The sequence below is a fragment of the Pelophylax lessonae genome (assembly GCF_965119305.1).
Source record: "Pelophylax lessonae genome assembly, chromosome: 2".
Taxonomy (NCBI): Eukaryota; Metazoa; Chordata; class Amphibia; order Anura; family Ranidae; genus Pelophylax; species Pelophylax lessonae.
The window spans coordinates 127,212,485-127,232,314 of record NC_138769.1 but is presented as its reverse complement, the minus strand read 5'-3'; the positions used below and the strand labels follow the sequence as shown (position 1 = coordinate 127,232,314).

General features: G+C 46.2%; 1 protein-coding gene across 1 annotated transcript in view; it reads right to left on the bottom strand.

The window, feature by feature from the left end:
• PHF12 (PHD finger protein 12) overlaps window positions 1-19,830 on the bottom strand; it is a 158,942-nt gene that overhangs the window by 42,252 nt on the left and 96,860 nt on the right. The window contains exon 10 of the mRNA XM_082246246.1: window positions 1,398-1,526. Coding sequence (XP_082102372.1) covers window positions 1,398-1,526 — 129 coding nt within the window. The remainder of the gene's footprint in view (window positions 1-1,397; window positions 1,527-19,830) is intronic.

The window sequence follows — 19,830 nt, the reverse complement described above, 5'->3', positions numbered from 1 at the left end:
GGCATTTGTTAATTCTCTTATCTTTTTAATAATGTCCAATACCTTCACTTTCCTTGTGCCAAATGACATCTTCGAGTTTGCGTTACTAAGTAAACGAAGGGGCAGGGTCATAAGGGAGACATGATTGGCCAAATATGTACATGTCCCATGTGGCTTGGTTCGGTTTAGGTGGAGGGGGCTGCATGCTCACCCCCCCTTTTTTCTGTCCTGCCAGGCTACATGCCCAGGTAAGGGTTCAGATATGGAATTTGGGGAGACCTTCCTTTTTTTTTTTTTTTTTCATTGGTTCCCCCTTAAAATTTATATCAGAACGGAAGAGGGTGGTGTGATTGTGGGAGAACTCCCGTGTCTCCCCCCTCCCAACACTGTACCGGCTTCCTTTGGTTACATTCAGCTACCAGCTGAGAATTCCCGGCCAATAGCTGAATGAGCAGGGCAGGGATAAGTCACTGAATGTTAGTCGGCTCCCTGACGACCAACATGTCTGAGCAGGAACATATTTAGCAATCGTATTCCTACCACTGCTAAATGTTTCACCTCCTGCTACAGTCGGAGGTCCAATTTGCAGTATAATAAGCAAAAAAAAAAAAAAAAAAAAAAAAAAAAAAAAAAATGGAGTGCAATAGCCCAAAAATAAAACGTAAATGCATGCTGTATTTACTGAATGCTTTTTTTAATGAATTGCCTGCTCCTGAGATAAATTTGAACAAATTCATGCAGTATTTTATTTAGTGAAACAACCTATTTGTCAGCCTTCCCACCCCTCCACATAAAATAAAATGCTTTTTCATCTAATGCTGCATCCCAGTTCTGCTGATCTCCTGCAGCCTCTTGGCAGTCACGTTCTGTTTACATTCACTTCAGCAACTGCTGCACATCATTTCTCAGGTTGGGTTTCCTGAAGGCAACAAGAATCCTGCCTGCGCAATGTGCGCCAAACAAAAGCAGCTTCCCCCTCCAATCTTCATTTCCTTTTTGTGCTCATGTGCCTTGAACTTAAGTTTCTTGCTTTTTGTCTGAATTGTGATTTTTGTAAGATTTATACAGACTAAACATTTTTTAAAGATATAATGATTACGATACTTGAACTGTGGTACTACTTTTGCCATTTTAAGGTAAATGGTAGTTTGAAAACATCTGATACTAATTTTCTACTGTAGAAAAAAAAAACAAAAAACGCAGCAGCTTGTAGCCTCCATCGAAACCCTGCACGAGGACAAGTAGGTAGGCAGCACACAACTGGGAGATGGGACATAACGTTACGACTCTACAGGAGGTGCCTGCATAAGGACTTTTGGGGCATTACCACAGGAGAAAACATCTGTAAATGGCCTCTGAACACATACAGAGCAGACGGCAAAAACTGTCCAGGTTTTAAGACAGTTCAAGTTACCTACCTCCATTCCCATCCATCAGTGTTCTTAGAGAGTTTGTCAGTTCAATCATAGATGAAGGGTTTACTGTGCAGGATGAAAGACTGGTTGAACCACCATCAAGTATTAATGTACTAGGTCGAACTTTTCCATCTGCAAGATAACAATAAGAGATTGGCAGGTTATATAGTAAGAATGATATGCAACTAGAGCACGAGAAAGGAGGAGAATTTAAAAAACTATGGGATTAACCTTAACAGCCCCCCCCAACACAATTTTTCCTGCATTCTCTTTAGGGAAAAAGCGTCTGTTGTGTATATATACCAATATAAGGCATTATGAATTATATTTGCTAACAGATTAGCCAAAAGGGCTGAACTTCACTCCAGCTTTGGAAAACCTCCATAGCCTTATCCAAAGGGATCCTCCTATCAGCAGAGCGAGGTATGCTACTGGACCAGAGGGATTGTGGAAGGAAAACTTAAACGTAGTCTCAGAAGCATACTCTCTCCTAGTTTGTTTTAAAGCTGAATTCCAGGATATTTAGCCACTTTACTAAATGTGCAGGCATACTAGGAGTTAAGTCCAAGATACATTCTACCTCCTAGACTTATCTCCATTTTTAACACTGACAGGTTTATAGCAATCTGGAGAAAACACTCAGGATCCAGAGGAGAGAAGCACAAACAGCAGCTGTGTCCATTCCTTTCCTCTGCTGCCCATTCACAGATGCCTTTGTATTATGTAAATGAGTTCACGTAAGACTGATTGTGCAGAAGATGGGGAGGGGTGGGCATAGAAGCTACATTGACTCTGCACTTGAAGGAGCTGAAACCAGAGGATCAAGCTATATTTCTGGAGCACAATAAACCTGCCAGATGTACATTAAAGACACAAGTCCACTAGGTGGCATGCACCTCCCTGGACTTAACTCCTAATGCTTGCACTTTTTACAAAGTTGCTGAATTCCTGGAGTTCAGTTTTGAAGATCACGCCAAAGGAAGTCAGTTTGTCCATAACAGCAAACCAATGTTTCCGATTTAAAAATAAAAGGTCTAGCCCCACAAGCTACCTACATACCCGGCTCTGCACCCTTGTAGAGTGTTGAAGAAACTTTAAAACCTGAGATTTGCATTGGGATGCAAACAGTGACCCATTTCCTTGTAGCAGACTATGGCCCATCCCCTCCTAGCCATTCATGGCTATCTAAGTCAATACCCAGTTTTAATGGCTAGTAAGGCAGCACTGAGTCACCAAGGTTTTAGGAATACATCAGAACCGCTAATGATATGCCTAGTAGAGGATAATGGAATTTTTGACTTATCGTAAAAAAAAAAAAAAAATCAATTTCTCTGATGTTCATTGATGGACACAGGTTCCGGTATTCTTAACCATTCGGTTATACTGCCCCCTACATGAGTAGGACACTAGGCAGACAAAAAATTCTGGCTACACCCATGGGCAGGCCAAGGGGGTATACACCAGCTCTCTGCTATAGCAACTCCGTTTTGTTACAAGCGGTGTCAGGAGAATAACCACAGAGGGAAGGGTGCTGTGTCCATCTATGACCATTAGAGAAATGGATTTTACGGTAAGTCAAAAATCCCATTTTCGCTTACATTCATTGACGGACAGAGCTTCTTGTATTCTTATTCATTGGGACATTCAATAAAAATGAGGGGTGCAAAAAATTCCCAAGGCTAAACATTAGCCAAACAGGCAACAGGGGCTCAACCAAACTGGAGCCCAATTGAAAAAAAAAAAACAATACACCCTTAAAGGAGGATCAGGTCCTCTTAAAATAGCAGCCTGCAAAACCTTGCGGCCAAAGCAAGCATCTACAGATGCCAATACATCCACTTATAAGACTGAGAAAAAAAAAAGTGCACAGACGACCCAAGTGGCCACCTTGCAAATCTGCTGATGGAAGGCCCAGGAGGCACTAAGCACCCTTGCTGAGTGCGCCTTGACAGGGAAAGAAGGAACCTGACCCCTGAAAGATGGGCCTGAACCACCATCTCTCTGATCCATCTAGAAAAGGTTGCAGAAGAAGCGGACAACCCTTTATCCCATCCGCGAGCACAAATGGAGAGTCTGACTTCCTCAAACACTCCATAGCTGCCAGGTACACCCTAATTTCCCGGACCACATTCAAGGCATGCAAGTCAATTTCCTTTGGACGTTTAAGCCTGGGACACACAGGGAAGGCAACACAATGTATTCATTCAAATGAAAGTCGGAGACCAACTTAGGAAGGAATGATGGGCAGGGGCGAAGAACCACCATATCCCTGTGATTTACCAGATGGACAGGATAACGCTGCCAGGTCCGACACCCTGCGTGCAGAGGTGATGGCCACAGAAAAGGCCACCTTCTGGGACCGTGTAAGCAGGGGAAGCGCCCAAAGATTCCCAAAGGGAGACTGCTGGAGAACTGAAAGTACCAAATTAAGGTCCCAAGGCAGCAAAGGAGACCACACTGGGGGGACCAAGTGCTGAACACCCTGAAGAGAGAATGCACTAGAGCTTTAGCCAAAGGTCATTTGAAGACAACTGCCTAGGCCAACACCTGGCCCTTGATAGTACTCAAGACCAACTTCTGTTCAACCTCCTGTTAAAGGAAGGTCAAGATCAGAGCCACCGAAAAAAAGTGGGGAGGAACCCCAAGGGATTCACACCACGCAAAGTACATCTTCCACATACGATGGTAGATCTGCCAAGAAGTAGATTTCCTAGCTTATAACAGCGTAGGAATCACTGATTTAGACAATCCCCTATCCTTCAGCACCTGGCTTTCAACAGCCAAAACTAGTGACTAAAGCAGGTCCACTTAGATGACCGGAATCCCTTCTGCCTCGATACTGAAGAAGTCTTGGCAGAAGCTTGAGAGAGAGGGGGGCGTAAATCAGACGATACTGACCTCACGGGGCCACCAGTGCGTCCGCCAAAGGAACCCATGACTGAGCCATGAACCTATGTACCTTTCTGTTGAACGGAGATGCCAACAGAGCCACGTCGGGGGTGCCACACTGGAGACAACTGATGAAACACTTCCAGGTGAAGAGACCATTCCCCCATGGGCTAACGCCTGCGAATGAGGTAATCTGCCTGCCAATGTTCCACTCCGGGAAAGTGAACGGCGGAGAGGGCTGGAACAAAATGTTCAAACTGAAGGTGGTAGCTTCAACCACCCTCACTGGGGCCACCCCCCAACATAGCTCCCGACAAGTAGACTGCAGCCAAAATTTTCAGCCAGATATGGTGGCGTGAGGAGCGGACCCGTGGATGCAAAACCATCTGCTTTCTCAGCCCAACAACTGCAGCAGGGAGTCCTGCCCTAGTCACCCTAGGGTCGCGGGGAACCCGGCACAACCTTCAGTTGTCCACAAGGAAAAAACCAAGCCAGCAGCAACCCCAACAAGCCCACCTTTAAGAGCATGTGGCAAAAGCCAGCTCATAACCTAACCCAGGGAAGGGGGGGGGACGGCAGACCCACAGTGACCACCAAAATTTAGAGGTGCAGGGGTGGGGCTAAGGAGGGGAACACGGGGGGGGGTCCCATTGTCCCAGGGAGGGTCCCACATCCACCCCCAAAACCCTCTCCAGGGGAAGAGGGGGGACAGCTACTTACCATACCATGGAAACAGAGTGGGCACTGCTCCGGACAGACCACCTCTCCATCGGAATGGGGGGGGCCATTCACTAGGAGGAACGCAGTGACTTAGGCCGAGGCCAAGTCGTATGTGCCCTCACAAAATGTTTAACTCGCAGGCCAGCCCCCTTCCAGTGGGGCTTAGTCATGGCCGACCTAGCACGGAGCTGAGGCCTGGGTGCGCTCGCTGGCCAGGCTGGGGGGACCCTCCGGATTTTGGTAAAAACATTGGCCAGTCCAGCAGCTGACTGCAGATTCTCACAGGAACAAAACAACTCCCAGTTCACACTAGTGCATTGCAGTGTTGTAGCTGAAGAAAAAAAGAAAAGTACTGGGCACAGGTCACTGCATGCCAGCTGATAGAACTTTCTGAAATGTCACCGACATTTCAATAAAGTTTGTTAAGGAAAAAAGAAAGAAAAGTGCATCAACGCTGTGCTGGTCTGACCTCACTGCATACCAGTCAATTGGTTGCAAAGCAGCAGCGGCTGGTGTGAATGAGCCCTAAAGTTTTATTTATTTAAAAAAAAAAAAAAAAAAAAAAAAAAAACAGGACAGTGAAGCCAGGAGTCTTTGGAAAGAAAGTACAAGGCCAAAACCAGACCTTTCAAAGTGTTTAAGCCAAAATGCTGGTCAAGGACTGGTTGAAGGAAGGCCAGAAAGCGAGGCGAATCTCGGGCATTGAATTGTCTGTTCACACCACCAGGCCAAGGAGGATTTCCAGGTATGGTGGTAGATCTTTCTGGAGGTGGCTTTTCTTACTTTCAGCAAGAAAAGCAGCAAGTAGTAATAAGACGCACAGACCCTTCTATCTCATCCCCTGTGCTTCAAAAGCCTTGCCAGTAAAGCCAGATTGATAAGCAGGATGGAATCGAGGGCCCTAAAATAGATCTGGCTTGTTGGGAAGAAGTCAAGGGGGTCATCTGCTAGAAGTCAGAGTTGGTCTGTTTACCAGGTTATTCTGGGCTAATGTAGTGCAATAATCTGTCTTTCGCACTTTTCTGCCTTTTCTCCTCAAAAAGCTAGAATTCACACTGGGGGAAGGCATAGGTTAGCGTCAACTGAGACCAGGGAATTATCAAGGCACCTGAAGCCAGGACTAGAGCATCCTAGTCTGTTCAATCTAGATGCTAAGATGTATACACCCAGAGTCCCCCACTTCTGATATATCAGACTGAACATGCCTGGGAGAAAGGCCCTTACTTCCTGATCCAGGCGGGCATGGCTGATGTAGTCTGCCTTTCAGTTTACTTCTAGGAAGTGGGCAGCAGAAATAGATGGACAGTGAGTTTCCATCCATAAGACTATCTGGCTTGTTTCCTTAAAGGCTGCATCACTTCTGGTGCCCCCTTGATGGTAGATGTAGGCCACAGTCGTGGCAGTTTCTAACTTCACGCAGATTGGGTGCTCTCGCAGAAGGGGGTTCAGTGTTGTAGAGCCATTCGTATATTGCTCTGAGCTCCAGGATGTTGATCGTGAGCTTGGCTTCCATAGGTGACTGGATTTCCTGGACCACAAGGGACTGGAACACTCCTCCCTAGCCTGAAAGACTGGCATCTTATCACTTTGCAGTGATAAGGAAGGGTAATACTTTACTTCTGTTAAGGCTGGGCTGAGATCCAACTTAAGGAATTCCCTGCTTGGCTGGACACGAGCACTGGCAGGCTCAGAAAAGAAGAATGCTTGTTCCTGGTTTTTAAGATGTGTTGAAGAGGTCTCAAACCCGGATGAATGGTACAGCCTTAAAAAGGAAGCCATCATGAACCAAAGACTCATGAAAATCTCACTGTAGGATGTCTCCGATATATCTCGAACTCAAATCAAAGGAAAACATTTGCTTGTGAATCAGGTAGACCCAAGTGTTCCAGTTGAAGGCTGGAAGGCAGATAAGCCTTTCAGGAGGTGGTTGCCTAGATAACCTGTTAACTGGATGCCTTGAGTTATAGAGGTGTGACAAAGTGGAAACAACTCCCACTGCATAGCACAGAAAGCGATGAGGTGGCTAAATAGGAACATGTAGAAAGGCATCTTGGATGTCTAAAAGTGCCAGGTATTTACCTATCTTAGAGATGCAATTACTGACCTTGCAGATTCCATGTGAAATTTTGGAATTTAAAGATATTTGTTGAGGGATTGTCAGTCCATGATAGCATGTATACCCCCCAACTGGCCTTTGGTACTGTGAGCAGGTTTGAATAGAATTCTTTGAACCCATCTTGTGGGTGTACTAGTACAACTACTACCTAGGACAATAGATGGTTCAAGATATTCTGCGAATCTGACTGTTTTGTACCACTTTGAAACCACTGATTGAACCCACAGGGCTGGGAAGCAAATCCCTCCCTCCTGTGAAAGATCTTTGATTCATTGATCAACTGCCTCCCCAAAAAGACATCTGCCTGAGAGGGCATGTGCATGAGGTGCCTTTGCAAGCCGCTTCAGCTGACCAGGCTTTGAGCCACAGGATGCTGTGCAAGTAAATGGGGATTAGGGTCATTCTGGAAACTTGTCTCATCACGTATTCTAGGCCATCCATACAAAAGAGTAGAGCAGATAAGTAATTGCTCCATTAAAGCACGGTCCTGGAATACAGGATCCTCTTGGTTTTTCACTGTCCTAGTCCAGTTAGCCACAGTTTCACATACTAAAATTACATTAAGAGCTGGTTGAAAGGCTGTGACAGAAAGTTTGACTCTTCCAAAATCTCTTTACTCTTTCAATCTGCAGAATCTTTAAAATGAATGGTCATCTTGAAATGGTACAGTAGAGAGGATTGTTCAAAAACGGAGACTGCAAGATCAACTACAGGGAAAGATCCCCGTTTAGTGAACTCTTTCTACTAAATATATTTTAGCAAAGATTTTGCTTTTCAATAGTATTTATTGAGTTTTCCAGATAACAAATAACAAACAGACAGAAAATAATAGAGAAAGAAAATACCATGGTACAGGATATTTCTTGTACATTTAGCAAAGATTTTGAGTAAAAATATTTTCTGGAGTGATTAAATCAAAGATTGCCCAGTCTATTTCATAAACAGGGAACGTCCCAATAGGTTTTGCAGGTCTCTGTACCCAAAGGGGCATGGCAATGCCAAGGCTTTTGTGCATGGCAGCAGTGAACCTAGCTACATTAGCAAGCATGTTGCATGAAGCTCCAACTTCAGGTGTAAAGCTGTGGAGGAGAAAAGTCTTCTGCAACCATCTTTAACACCGCTTCAATATCCTCCTCATTAACTTCTGTGCCTGCCTTCTCTACAGCAGCCATATTGGGATCTTACTCCGGTAGAGATGGTGGGGCTGGAGAAGGGGGCTTGGCATTTTGTAGCCCTGGACAGAGGATGGCTGCATTAAAGCCATTAAAGTGGTCTATGCATTAAGGTAAAAATCCTCTTTGCAGCAGCCAGCCCCCCCCCCCATTACTTATCTGAGCCTGATCTTTCCCCAGTGCTGTGCATGGCAGCTTTGGCTTTGCTGGTGCTCTCCCTACTCATTGGGTGGACACAGCATTGGGTGCCACTATACACCGAAAACATGGCCGCCTGATCCTCTGTATGCAACCACCGTAAAAATTGCGGAACCATGGGACGAGGCACGCGATTCCCGGCACACACAGGGAACCTTAAGGCACTGACAGCAGCAAGGGGAGCCTAAACAGGGACCCCCCCTCCCCCCAGGGCAAAAACCACACAAACAGCAAGAGGAGCCACCGTCAGCGCGCTACCTTTTCCCCTCCAGCCGCAGCTTACCCACACCACAGAGAAAAAAAACAACAGGTGCAGCTCCATAACTTCTTAGACCATTGCGTTATTGCTCCTCCAATCAGGAATAGGCACTAGGCAGGAAAAAGCTTTACCACGCCTAGGGGGGCTGTCCCTGCAGGCATAACCCCACACACTCTACTACAGCAGTCAATTGTGTTGCAAGCAGTGTTTAGAAGACAAAAACCCCAGTCAGAAGTAGAGGGGCAGCTGCTGCATCTGTTGAACTTCAGAGAAATTTACGGTAAGTACAAAAATCCAGTTTTCTCTATCGTTCGACAGATGCAGCTCCATATCTTAGACCATTGGGATGTCCCCAAAGCAATATTTTTTATGAGGAGTGGGAAGACAACACAAACAAGAACTTAACTCCCCAAAGGCTAAAAACACGGCCAACCAGGTAATATGTAGCTCATCTACCAAAAACACACACTCAAAGAACAAAAAAAGATTCTCTTTAAACAGCAGCCTGCAAAACCTTGCGGCCAAAAGAGGCATCCGAAGATGACAACACAACTTTGTAGAATTTTGTGAAGGTTTGCACAGACGACCAAGTCACCGCCTTGCAAACTTGCATCACTGACGCCTAATGGCGAAAAGCCCAAGAGGTACTCAGCGTTCTAGTAGAATGCGCCTTCTCTGGGAAAGGAGGAACCTGACCCTTCAGCGAATAAGCCTGAACAACCGTCTGCATGATCCACCTGGAAATGGTCACAGCAGATGCAGTCAATCTCTTACGAGGTTCCTCAGTAAGCACAAAAAGAGCATTGGACTTCCTGAAAGACTCCGTAACTGCCAGGTAAACCCTGATCGCTCCAACCACATTCAAAGAATGTGGGTTTGTAGTTCTCCAGGTACTCTAACTAGTGAAAAAAAAAAAAAAAAATTAAATCACAAAAACAATTTTCAATCAATAGAGAAGACCAAAGTCCCAGCAGGGAACTAGGTCCTATTCCTAAACTAGTCAGAAACAAACTTACTGCTGTAGCAGAGTGTGAGGGGTTATGCCTGCAGGGACAGGAAAGCTTTTCCTGCCTAGTGCCTATTCCTGTTTGGAGGAGCAAAATCCAGTGGTCCGAGAAGATATGGAGCTGCGTCTGTCAATGAACAATAGAGAAATCCACAGTATAAAACATTTCTCGTTACCCCAGAAAGGAAGCGATGGGGGGGGGGGGGGGTGCTAGAGAAGGTGTAACCCCACCGCACCCACCCCAAACTTTGAGTGAGAAGGGGGAACACTACTCTCCCCACCTTTGGAAGCAGGCTGGCACCACTCCAAACAGATCAGCTTTCCATCTTGGAACAGGGGGTGCTGCGGGCCAGAGGTACGTTGCGACTCAGGCCGCGACCAGGTGGTGTGCGTCCTCGCAATGTGTTTAACTCGCAGACCAGCTCGTCCTGTGGAGCTATATTGCGGGTGACCTAGAGCGGAGCTGCTGTCTGCACGTGCTCGCTGGCCAGACTGGGGAGGCCGTAAGGATGATCTAGGATATTCAGTACGTCACCCAGTCCGGCAGTTGATTCTCACAGGAACAGACGTGATTGTAGAAGAAAAAAAAGTTCAGTTAAAAAAAAAAAAAACGCAAGAACCATAGAATAGATCATAGCAAGGAGCTAGTGCCTTACTCCTGACTAAGCAGAAAAAAAACAGATCCTATAGCAGGAAGTGGGAGTATACCCCCTGAGACTGCCCTATAGGCATAAGTCAAGCTTTGTTAACCCTTTTCCGCCTAGTGTCCTACTCCTAAGGCTAGCACCATAACACATCGGTCAAAGACAGCTGTGTCCGTCAATTAACAAAAGATAAAAATCATTGTATTTTTCCTAATAAAAAATTAAAATAAAAAAATGGCCCTTTAACGCCGTTGGGCGGAAGTGAGGTTTGACTTTGCTACCAACGACCCTGGTAAGTGTGGAAAGCATCTAAAAAGCAGGGAGGAGCAGGAGGTAACCAACGTAAATACACAGTGGTTAAAAAAAAAAAAAAAAAAAAAGTTTTGCTTTTAGTTATACTTTAACTTATGTAGAAGGGGTACCAACTAAACAAGCTAGTACAAATAAAGATTAGAAAAATTTATAGATGATCAGAATTAATTCATCCCCAACAAAACCACCATTTAAAAAAAATGCAAAACTGATCTAAAAAACGAGTCCAGAGTCAATCAGCAAGTTCGTTGGTTTACTTCTGCAGACAGTGCACATAAAGCAACATAAAAATTACAAAGTATTGTTAGAAGACCACATTATCAAGGTTTCCTAAAAATGGGATCCATTTTATCCTTTTATTAAGCTGGTTCTGTCTCAAAAGGTTATCAAAACACACAAGGATGTATGTATTGAAGTTCCAGGCATGGCTTTATTAGGAACTTGTCTTGATAACCATTTTGCATCACAGCTGAGGCTCACATTGACTTTATTCCACAAGTTCTGACAGTTGGCTGGAGGGTAGCCTCAGCCAAGCAAAAAAAGTTCCCCTTAACCCTTTCGCTGCCAGGTACACTTTGAAACTCAGCTGGCCAGACCATTTTTGCAATTTTTTTTCCATTGCCATTTTATTTTTCACTTATAGCTTTCAATTTGTAAAATATTCACCAAACCACCAAAAGCACAGGACCAGTAGAATAAAAAGGTGCTACTGATTTTAAAGGCCTCACGATATTTGTGCAAATGTTTAACAATTGGATTTTTGTCTTACTGTTAAATCCTTTTCTCTGATGTTCACTGACGGACACAGCTCCAGAATCTTTTTGACCATTGGGTTATGCTGCCCCCTACATGAGTTGGAGACTAGGCAGAAAAAAGCTTTACCATGCCTATGGGGCAGTCCCAGGGGGTATACTCCCACTTCCTGCTATAGGCATTCAGTTTAGTTGCAAGTAGTGTCAGAAGAAAAATAACCCAACGCAATAGACTGGTGGGTGCTGTGTCTGTCAATGAACATCTGAGAAGGATTTTACGGTAAGACAAAAATCCAATTTTCTCTTTCGTTCATTGACTTGACACCACTCCAGAATCTTGACTATTGGGACATCCCCAAGCAGAAAAAAAATTCCCAAAAAAGCTAAACCAAACCAACCAGATAACATGGAGCTCAACCAGAACAACTGGAGCTCACCTGAAAAACAAAATAAAAAACAAATACACTCTCAAAGGAGGACTAGTCTCTAACAGCGGCCTTCAAAACTCTGCGGCCAAGCAGCATCCTTAGATGCCAGCACAACTATTTTGGAACATTTTGTGAAAGTGTGCATGGACGATCAGGTGACTGCCTTGCAAACCTGCACCACTGACGCCTGATGGCAGAAGGCCCAGGGGGCACTAAGCGCTCGTGTAGAATGCCCCTAACAGGGAAAGGAGGAACCTGACCCTTGATTCAAAAGTCTGGACTCCTTTCGAGTCTAAACCCCCAGAACACATTCCGTGTCCAAGACAACTCCCCACCCGGACAGGCACGCATCCGTGGCAACCACTGTCCAGTACAGGGGAAGGAAGAATTTTCCCTGTCGAAGAGCCAGAGAACGAAACCACCAGATAAGGGACTCACTCGTACCCTGGCTCAACAGAATCAGATTGTCTGGAGACTGGATTCTTGTCCCACTTGGCAAGAATCTCTCTCTGCAGAGGTCTTGTGTGGAACTGTGCAAACAGAACCGCCTCAAAGAAAGACACCATCAGGCCCAGCACCTGCATGCAAGTCCTGAGAGACAACCGACTGCTGGACATCAGAAGTGGAATGGCAACCACCAGCTTCTGGAGCTTGTCCAGCAGAAGAAACACCCTGGCTGAGGCCCAGTCAAGAGTCAGACCCAGATAATGCAACCTGGTCAACGGAATCAAGAGCAGACTTCTTGAAATTCAATGTCCAACCGAACTCCTGCAGAGTCCGCACAGTAATGTCCAGATTGTCCTTTAGAGCAGTCGGAGACTCTGCTCACAGAAGATCGTCCAGGTACCCCAGTACCGCATTTCCCCGCTGTCGCAACAATGCTAACACCAGAGCCAACACTTTTGTGAATACCCAAAGATGAGATGAGACCAAAGGGTAACGCTACGAACTGATAATGCTCCATGCCAACGGCAAAGTGGAGGAAGAGCTGATACCCGACATATATCGGGATATGGAGGTAAGCGTCCTTGATATCGATAGAGGCCAGAAGATCCCCTTGATGAAGGGATGCCACTACAGTACGAACAGACTCCATTTGGAACTTCTGTATCCGCACAAAGTGGTTTAGTGCTTTGGAGTCCAGGATTGGACGAACTTTGCCTTCCTTCCTGGGAACTGTAAACCAGTTTGAATAAAAACCCTGAAGAAAATTCCAAGCTTGGAACCAGTACAATCACCCCTTGTAGTAGCAAAATCTTATACCGCCCCAAAGAGACCACGCAGGCAGTCTGGGGACAAAAGCAGGTTGGAAGGAAAAAACATTTCTGGAGGATAAGATTGAAATTCGATCTTGTAGCCAGACAGAATCAACTCGTGGACCTACCTGTCCTAAATCAGAGAGGTTACATCGTAGGTGAGGTTGAATAAAGACAATAGTCCATTTAGTTCAACCTGTGTAGGTGTATGTGGCCGTAATCATCTCGCATACCCCTGAATGTTCTGATTCTTGAGATGTATGTCTAAGTCTTTTGAAAGCCACTATACTCCCTGCAGAAACCACCTCTTGTGGTAGAGAATTCCACAATCTTGTAGCCCTAACAGTAAAGAACCCCCCACGTTGCTTGAGGTTAAAACGCTTCTCCTCTAATCGCATTGTATGCCCTCTAGTCCTCATGCAATCCTTCCGACTGAATAGCTTTCTATGCTGAGATCACCATTGAGATATTTGTAAATTGCTATCATGTCCCCTCTCAGGCGTCTCTTCTCCAGGGAGAATAAATCAAGCGATTGCAGACCCTCTTCATAATGAAGGTCCTCCAATCCCCTAGTTTAGTTGCCCTTCTCTGGACTTTCTCCAGCTCCAACACATCCCTCCTGAGGATGGGCGACCAGAACTGGACAGAATACTCCAGATGTGGTCGGACCAGAGTTTTATAAAGTGGAAGGATTATAGTTTTATCTCTGGAATACAGCCCTTTCTTTATGCATGCTAATATTCTGCCGGCTTTGGCAGCTGCCGCTTGACATTGCATGCTATTGCTTAGTCTACCAGGACTCCCAGATCTTTCTCCATTTTTGATTCCCCCAAAGGTTCCCCCCTAAAGTGTATTGTGCTTTTATGTTTTTAGTCCCCAAGTGCAAGACCTTACATTTCTCCACATTAAACCTCATTTGTCATGTCGTTGCCCACTCCGTTATTTTGTCCAGGTCATTCTGTAGGATATCTGCTTCATGCAGTGCAGTTATTGACCTGCCCAATTTTGTGTCATCTGCAAAAACTGATATAGAGCTACTGATCCCGTCCTCAATGCTGTTTCTGAATAAATTGAACAAGGTTGGTCCCAGGACTGAGCCTTGGGGGACCCCACTTACCACCTCAGACCAGTCTTGAGTATGCGCTTTTTATTACCACCCTTTGGACACGCCCTTTTAGCCAGTTCCGTATCCAAGAGCAGACCTTGCGGTCGATGCCTGCAGACCTTATTTTATAAATTAAGCGCTTGTGGGGAACTGTATCAAACCCCTTAGCGAAATCCAGGTACACCACATCCACTGGTCTTCCCCTATCTAGCTCACCTCCTCGTAGAATGTTAAGAGATTGGTTTGACAAGAACGCCCATTTGTGCACCCGTGCTGGTTACTGCTGATGATGATTTTGTCTTTAGCAAACTCTACGATATAGTCCCTTATCCCCTCCAGAAGTTTACATACTATCGATGCAAGACTGACAGGCCTATAATTTCCCGGGACATGCCTCTGTCCTTTTTTGAATATTGGTATCATGTTAGCTTTCCTCCAATCCCCTGGTACATTCCCTGTCATAATACGGTCAGCAAAGATCAGGAGCAGTGGTCTAGATAAAATCTTACTAAGTTCTTTGAGTACTCTCGGATGTACACCATCCAGGCCTGGTGATTTATTTGTGTTAATTTTATCCAGCCTTTCCCTAATTTCACCCTCTGTTAGCCATAGTGGCAAGTCCTGTATATATTACTACTAACCATATAGTCATGGTCAGTGTACCCCTCCTTTTCCTGAGTAAAGACTGACGAGAAAAAGGCGTACAGCACGGTTGCCTTTTCAGGGTCCTCTGTAACCATCCTCCCATCATCGTTAATTATGTGTGCAATATGCTCTGCCCTAGTTTTTTTGCTGTTCTATTTAAAGAATTTCTTTGGGTTCTTTTTACTATCCTCCACTATTTGTCTCTCAAAGTTGATTTTAGCCATTTTGATTTCGTATTTACTTTTCTTCTCATTTGCCTCCTTGTATTGCTTGAAAGCCGATACTGTGCTCTCTGATTTATATTTCTTGAAGGCCATTTTTTTCCCCTTAATACATTTTTTAACATTACGGTTTAGCCAGCCAGGTTTGGCTTTGTCTCTTCTAAATTTATTTCCCATAGGAATGCACTGCGAGATGCATTTGTTTAATATGTTCCTAAAGCAATCCCATTTTTCCCCCGTGGTCAGTGTTCCTAGGGTTTGGTCCCAGTTTACCCTTTCCATCAAGGAGCACAATTTGGGAAGGTTTGCCCTTCTGAAGTTTAGGGTTCTTAAGTTCCCCACTTGCCTTGTTATATTGTTATTTATGCTAAACGTGATCAACCTGTGATCGCTAGAGCCCAGGTTGTCCTGGACTCCTACCTCCGAGATTAGGTTTGGGTCATTAGTGATCAATAGATCCAGGACTGCATTTTCTCTAGTAGGAGAATCCACCAACTGAGATATGTAGTTGTCCTGTAAGGTTTCCATGAATAGACGGGCCTTCTGTAAGTGTGTAGTCCCCTCTTCCCAGTCAATGTCGGGATAATTGAAGTCCCCCAATACGATGACTGATCCCAGTTTTGACACTTTTCCCAATAGTGATATAAATTCCAGCTCTACCTCCTCCCTTTGGTTGGGTGGCCTATAGCAAACCCCCACAATTACTTTTTTCTTCTTCCCTGTGGAGTGCTACCCATACGGATTCTAACTCCATCCTCTTCCTTTCCATAATATCACTCCTCTCTATCACCCTTACATTATTCTTGACATAGACACATACCCTCCCCCTCTTTTTCCTACCCTGTCCTTCCGGTACACCGAATACCCTTGGATATTGGCCAGCCAGTCATGTGAGGGGTCGAACCAAGTTTCCGTTATACCCACAAGGTCTATGTCCTCCTCATGTACTAACATTTCCAACTCATCCATTTTATTAGCTAGGCTCCTGGCATTTGCATATACACCTCTCAGTTTTGTATAAGTTGATAGTGAGTGGTGATTATTTTTATTCCTGTTCAGTCTGAGGTTTTCCCTGCACAGACCCCCCCATTGACGTTATGGAACGAAAAAAAAAAAAAAAAACAGAAGTCCCCCCCCCACCCTATATATGGGTGAGGATGCCCCTTCAGGCAGAAGAGGGATTGTCTGTAGGTCATGAAGGACCTGCTCTTGGCTTACCAGGCCAGGTCCTCTAGGAACCTCCAGAGACGGTCCTAACGGATTTGGATCCTTTGTCTTGAGACCATGAGGAACGAAAAGGCCGCTTATAAGAGAAAAAAAGAAAAAAAAAAAAAAAGGACCCTGTCTGACGAGACTCCTTGCCCCTGGAAGCCTGTGGAATTAGAGTACTCTTCCCTCCTGTGACCCCCCCCTAATGATTTCATCCAGGAAGACCCAAACAGGCGATCCCCCACAAAAAGGGAGATCCGATAAGGCCTTCTAGGAAACTTGGTCTGCAGATCAGCATTTCAGCCATATCATGCACCGAAGGACCACTGCTGTTACAGACAGCCAAGAAACGAAGGGAGCAACATCCAGAGAGGCATCACAGATAAACTGTAACCCCTGGACCAACTTGTCCGCCAGCTACGTAAAGGACTTTGGATCTTTGTTCCATTTGACAGGAATTTCCCTTTGTAAGGATGTGTAGATATGCGTCCTTGATATCAATGGAGGCCAAAAAGTCTCCTTGGTGTAGAGACGCCAACCGTGCGAATTGACTCCATTCTAAACTTCTGTACCGGCGCAAAGCAGTTCAGAGACTTGAGGTCCAGGATCGGACACATTCTATTTCTTCTTTCCTGGGCACAGCGAACAGGTTTGAATAGAACCTCTGAAAGCGTTCCCGGGCCGAGAAGTAACTGCAACAATCACCCCTTGCAACAGCAGATCTTGCACCGCCTCTCGTGGTTCCCTTAACCAGCCTGGAGATAGGCGTAGACTGGAAGGAAGGGAAGAACCTGTCTGACGGTCAAGTCCGGAATTCAATCTTGTAACCTGGATCAGTTCGTGGACCAATTTGACCTGAATCAATGGGTGAGGGCGTCCCTTCATGCAGACGGGGATTTGTCTCCAGATCTGGATTGGCCTATTCTCAGCTTACCCGACCATGTCTTCTTGGAACCCCCAGAAGACCTAAATGGCTTTAGATCCTTTCTCCTACATCCCGGAGGCATGAAAGGGTCGCCTGTGGGCTGTGAAATAAGGCCCCCCCGTCTATTACGCGGTGACTTGTCCTGGCCGGACTAAGGGAGAAGAGTACTTTTCCCGCCTGGGAGTCCTTTGATTAACTCATCCAATGAGGAACCAAACAGTCAACAGATCTGATAGAGCCTTTTTTGAGGCCTGATCTGCAGACCAGCTTTTTAGCCACACCATGCGTCTAATAGCTGCCCCCACTGCGGACACTCTTGCTACAAGGGGGGCCGCGTCTAGCGACACAGATCTAAATAGCAGGGCGTGGACCATCAGGCCCAGAGAAAGCGGTTTCCAAGTCACTTTGCCCATTCCGTTATGGTCTGGGACACCAGAGTGATCACAAAGATCGGTTTAAGTATTGAGCCTGCTATCACGTGTAAATGGTGGGACAGAGACTCAATCCCGTCTATCCACAGGGTCTGTAAAAAATGGGTACTCCTCGACCGGGACAACTGTAGATTTATTCAGTCTGGAAACTGGATGGTCCACCTTTGGTGGTACGGTCCATCTTGCAAACTTCGCGTCCGCGTATGGGCAGCGCCTTTTAAAAACGCTTTGGCTCCACTAACCTCTGTTTGATGCACCCCCCCCACTGTTCGTTGACAATTTTGTCAAAAAGTCCTGGACAAGGGAAAACCTTGCCCGACATCTGGGATTTGCGGGTTCCAAAAGACACCTGCATCCCCGATGCTGCAGAATCATCTGCCATTTTTAGAGTTTCCCGCACTGACACTAAGTGCCTCCACCAGCGAGCTTTGAGGAGATAATGTCCTCGACCATCCAAGTGCGAAAATGCAGATCCCTCGGGATGGCATACGTCAGCGGTGGCCATATCTACCTCAGAATCTGAGGATACAGGGGAGGGCCATAGGGCGCTTTTTACTAGTGGCATTTCTGATAATCACATCCTCTTTTGACAACAGGTTTTCCAAAACTGCCGTTAAGGCGGACTGGTTGCGACCCCACAACTGCAAGGAGGTGGATCAGTAGGTGAAATTTGTTCCTGGGACTCCATTATGAACCCTGGAATAACGCAGTGTCACCAAGAAAATTGCAAAAATAAAAAATGGGCTGCACCAGCGGTACTACAAGTCCCAGCCACTAGCACTGCTGATAGCAGGGTGAGCGAGGAAGACCTACAGGAACCCCAATAGACCTTCCACCAATCGATATGTTAAGGCCTAGCTGCTCTCTGCTGTCCAGCAATCTTAGACTCCAAGAAAATTAGGTTGAATGATTCTACAGCAAAACAGCGGCCCCCACAGCGCGCCATCCGGTCTCCAGGACCCCCCCCCAAGGGGTCCAAACGATAAGTGGCATGGGTGGGATCCCAGGCAGGGACCCCCACCAGGAATAACCCCCCATTCAACGGATCTGTTAAAGCGGCATCGGCGCATCCACCCCCTAAGGACCCCCCGTCGCTGACTGAGGTAGAGACCTCCATGACTTGTGGGGAGGGAGGCATTGGGGGGGCCTGATACCTACCGAGAGGCCAGGGGGAATGATGAGCACTCGAGGGTCCGACTTTTCCAGGGAGGGGCCCACGTCCACCCTGAGACCACCAGAGTTATGGGGGGGGGGGGGGGGGAACAACACTTACCACACCAACGATATTGGGTGGGCACCACTCCGGACAAACTGCCTCTCCACTTGGGGTAGGGGTGCTGACGGCTAAGGCTGAACAAGGTCATGTGCGTCCCGGCGAGGCATTTCACTCGCGAGCCAGCCCCTGTCCATTTAGGCTCTATCGTGGCGGGGCCTAGTGCTGGGCTATAACCTGCATATGCTCGCTGGCCAGACTGGAAGACTTTAAGGATCTAGAATATCCAGTCTGAAACCCAGTCCGGCTGTTGATTGTAGTTCTCTCAGGAACATAACTAGCTAAAAAATTAAATTTCTAGCAAAAAGTTCCCTTTTAAACTAAAAAAGCAAGCTAAGACCGAAGTCCCAGCTGGGAACTGGGTCCTACTCCTAAACTAGGCAGAAAAACTGAAGCCTAAAGCAGAGTGTGGGGGTGTATGCCTGCAGGGACTGCCCCATAGGCGTGGTAAAGATTTTTCCTGCCTAGTGTCCTACTCCTGTAGGGGGCAGCATAACCCAATGGTTAAGAAAATTATGGAGTTGCGTCTTGTCAATGAACGATAGAGAATTCTTTGCCGCTTTGAGGATTGTGGAGTACCGAAGGTGACCGGCGCCTCCCGACGCAGACGCATCCTTCATTTTCAAAATTTCCTGCACTGATACAATCAGCGAATCCACCAGCGCTTTTTCATGCGCGGCTGTAGTGCAAGAGGAATCATCCTCACCATGAGAGCTCAGGGTGGACGCAGACCAAGCAGGGTGACTCGCGGCGGCCAGATCAGACTCAGAACCTGATAACCTGAGGAGACAGGGGGCAGGTGAAGGCAGTGGATGCTTTTTGCAGGACCAAATCAACTTTAGACACTATGGACTCCAGAGCCGCCACCATTGCAG